Source organism: Micromys minutus (assembly GCF_963924665.1).
Source record: "Micromys minutus genome assembly, chromosome: 28".
In the NCBI taxonomy this organism is placed as follows: Eukaryota; Metazoa; Chordata; class Mammalia; order Rodentia; family Muridae; genus Micromys; species Micromys minutus.
Window position 1 is genome coordinate 10,296,068 of NC_137963.1, and position 2,938 is coordinate 10,299,005.

Sequence of the window (2,938 nt, forward strand, 5' to 3'; positions counted from 1 at the left end):
CACACACACACACACACACACACACACACACCATAACAAAATAATAAGATCAATAAACACTTCTGATTTATACTGCTTAGTATCAATAGATTCTTATCATCAATAAAAATAAAAACACTAACAAATGTACATGAAAACATGATCCCAAATATACAGAGAAAGCATCAATGATAGACATTACCTAGTGTAAAAAGCTGAAAAAAGGTATTCCAGGTAAGTAGACTTAAGAAGCAAGCTGGTATAGTCATTTTAATACCTAACAACTTAGATTTCAAAGAAAAACTAATCATAAGAGATAGGGAAGAATATTATATACTCATCAAAGGAAAAATCCAACAGGAGGACACTGAAATTCTTAACATCTATGCTCCCAACACAAGAATACCCAAGATTATAAAACAAAAATCCAACATACAAACCAACAAAATCAGTACTACAACTGAAATCATATATTGACACACACAGACCAAAAGTTGGAGGCTGTAATCCCCCAGTCTCACCAACAGACAGGTCATAAATTCAAATCTGAAACAAGATATGCTGGAGCCAACAGATGTTTTAAACCAAATGGACCTAACAGATATTTACAGAACATTTGGCCCAAACTTAAAGAATATATTTCCTTCTCTGCACACCATAGATCTTTCCCCAAAACTGCCCACATGCTCAAACACAAAGTGAGTCAATTAATATAAAAAATTAAATAACACTGTACAATCTATCTGATCATAATGAATTAAATTTGGATGGATAACAATAACAACAGAAACAAATAGTAGGCTTACAGATTCATCGAAACTTAACAACTTTCTACTGAATAAAAAAATCTGTCAAAACAGCAATTAAAAAAGATACTTAAGTCTTTAAAGTATGGAATGAAAATGACTACACAACTTCAACCTTATGGAATGAATGAAGGTGATTTTAAGAAAAATGCTCATAGCATTTACTGCCTACATAAAAAAAAAAAAAATTGAGAGATTCATGTTAGGAACTTAACTCAGGGCTTAAGTCAATAAAATAGAAACAGGAACAGTAAGAATTAACAAACAAATCAAATAATCAATGAAACAAAGAGTTGGTTTTTATTTTGAGAAAATTAGTCAGTTTGACAAACCTGTATTCAAATTAACTAAAAGGCAGATAAAACAATATTCACATGAACAAAATGATAAATGTAATGAGGACCTAACAAAACCTCTGAGGGAAATCTTGAGAATTATAAAAAATACATGCTAAAACTTATGATCCAGAAAATTGGAAAATATATATATTAAAAAAAAAACAGGTAAATTTCTCAATAGGTGATACTTACAAAAGCAAAACCAAGATCAGAAAAAATAATACATTCAGATTCATAACTCTAGTGTGATAGAAGCTGAAATTAAAACATTCTCCCATCAAAATAAGTTTAGGGACAGATTTTTTTTTTTTTTTTTTTTTTTTTAGAACAACTCAGCAAAATAAAATTCCGGTTTATTGTTGGACATTGTTTCACACATACATCAAACAGGCCAAAAAAATAAACAGCAACTTCATAGACAAAAACAAAAAAAAAAGAAAAAAAAAGGAAAAAAACTTTTTATCTTTGGCCTTTTTAACCATCTCATATAAACCAACTGTTTATAGTACAACTAGGTACATACACACACACACACAAAAAAGTTATTGGAACGCTCGGAATAAGATTGTATTTTTTGTTGTTGTTGTTGTTTTTTTTTTTTTTAACAAGGTTTTTTTCTCCTTTGAGATTGTAATGAACATGGTCACACCACAAGTAAAGTCTGAAGTAGGACATAAAACGCTCTGAAGGCTGGTTCTGTCACCCATTATCATTAAAAATAGCTGACCCCTAACAGTATGTACAAAAATATAAAATGTAAATAAGAAATACAAACAAATTTTCCTTTTAAAGTATTTTTAAGAAAAAAAAGCAGGGCCTGGGAAGTTCTGTTTTTTTTTCCTCCCATGTTGCCAATTCATATTGTGGTTTTGGCGGGATGGAGAGCGCATGCCATTTGTGGGTGGCACTGCCCGCTATGGGTGGGCGGAGCCTGCTTCTCTACTCGAAGGTGACCACGTCTGAATTCTGAGACGGGAAGTGGAGGGTGAATAGGTCACGGTGCGTAAGGTCAGCTTTTCCTCTTGCTGTCTAGTCATCCTCATCAGTCTTCTGCTTCTTGGTGTCAACATCATCATCCTCATCATCCTCAGCTACCCTCTTGCCCGTAGGAGCCTCAGCTTCCTTATCTTCATCTCCATCTTCTTCCTCACCGTCACCTTCTTCCTCCCCCTCCTCTTCCTCCCCACCTTCTTCCTCTTCTTCGTCTACCTCATTGTCAGCCTCTTGCTCCCCATTTTCCTCATTTTGGGCGTTCCCATTGGCAGGTGCATCTCTTCCATTTTCTTCCTCCTCCACAACTTCCTTCTTCTCCTTCAAGTCCTTGGTGGTGATCTCGGAGCTGGTGTCTACTGCCACGTCTGACATGGTGGGGCACGCCGGTGGTCTGATTCTGCGAGTAAGGAATTAGTCGAGTTCGAGGACTCTGGCGAGAAAGCTGCCGGAGTCCGCGTTGGAGGAGGTGGTGGGCAGCGAAGGTGGCTGCAGTGAAAGCGACCCTGGAACAATGCAAAGATGGCTTTTCCGGAGCAGTCAGTGGTGGGGCGGGACAGATGGTTTTAATGGAGAAGTCTACCACACTTTGAAAGAAGAGTAAACCACCAATATTTCTCAAATTATTCCACAAAATAGTAACAGAAGGAACATTGTCAAATTCATTTTATAAAGTCACAATTATCCTGATACCCACATTGCATAAAAACCCAACAAAAAAAAGAAAAATTTTTCTTTTGAACATAAATGCAAAAATTCTCTATAAAATAGTTGCAAATTGAATTTAAGAACACATCAAAAATTATTCAGTATGAACAGGTAGGC

The 2,938-nt window shown here is 35.6% G+C and overlaps 1 protein-coding gene across 1 annotated transcript; it reads right to left on the reverse strand.

Annotated features, from left to right (window-relative positions):
* Positions 1-2,152: 2,152 nt before the first annotated feature.
* Positions 2,153-2,488, reverse strand: LOC308438585 (prothymosin alpha-like; the record flags this gene model as incomplete). Its single annotated transcript, XM_080940049.1, has 1 exon — positions 2,153-2,488. The coding sequence occupies one exon, from the start codon at positions 2,486-2,488 to the stop codon at positions 2,153-2,155; it is 336 nt and encodes a 111-aa protein (XP_080796175.1).
* Positions 2,489-2,938: the final 450 nt, after the last annotated feature.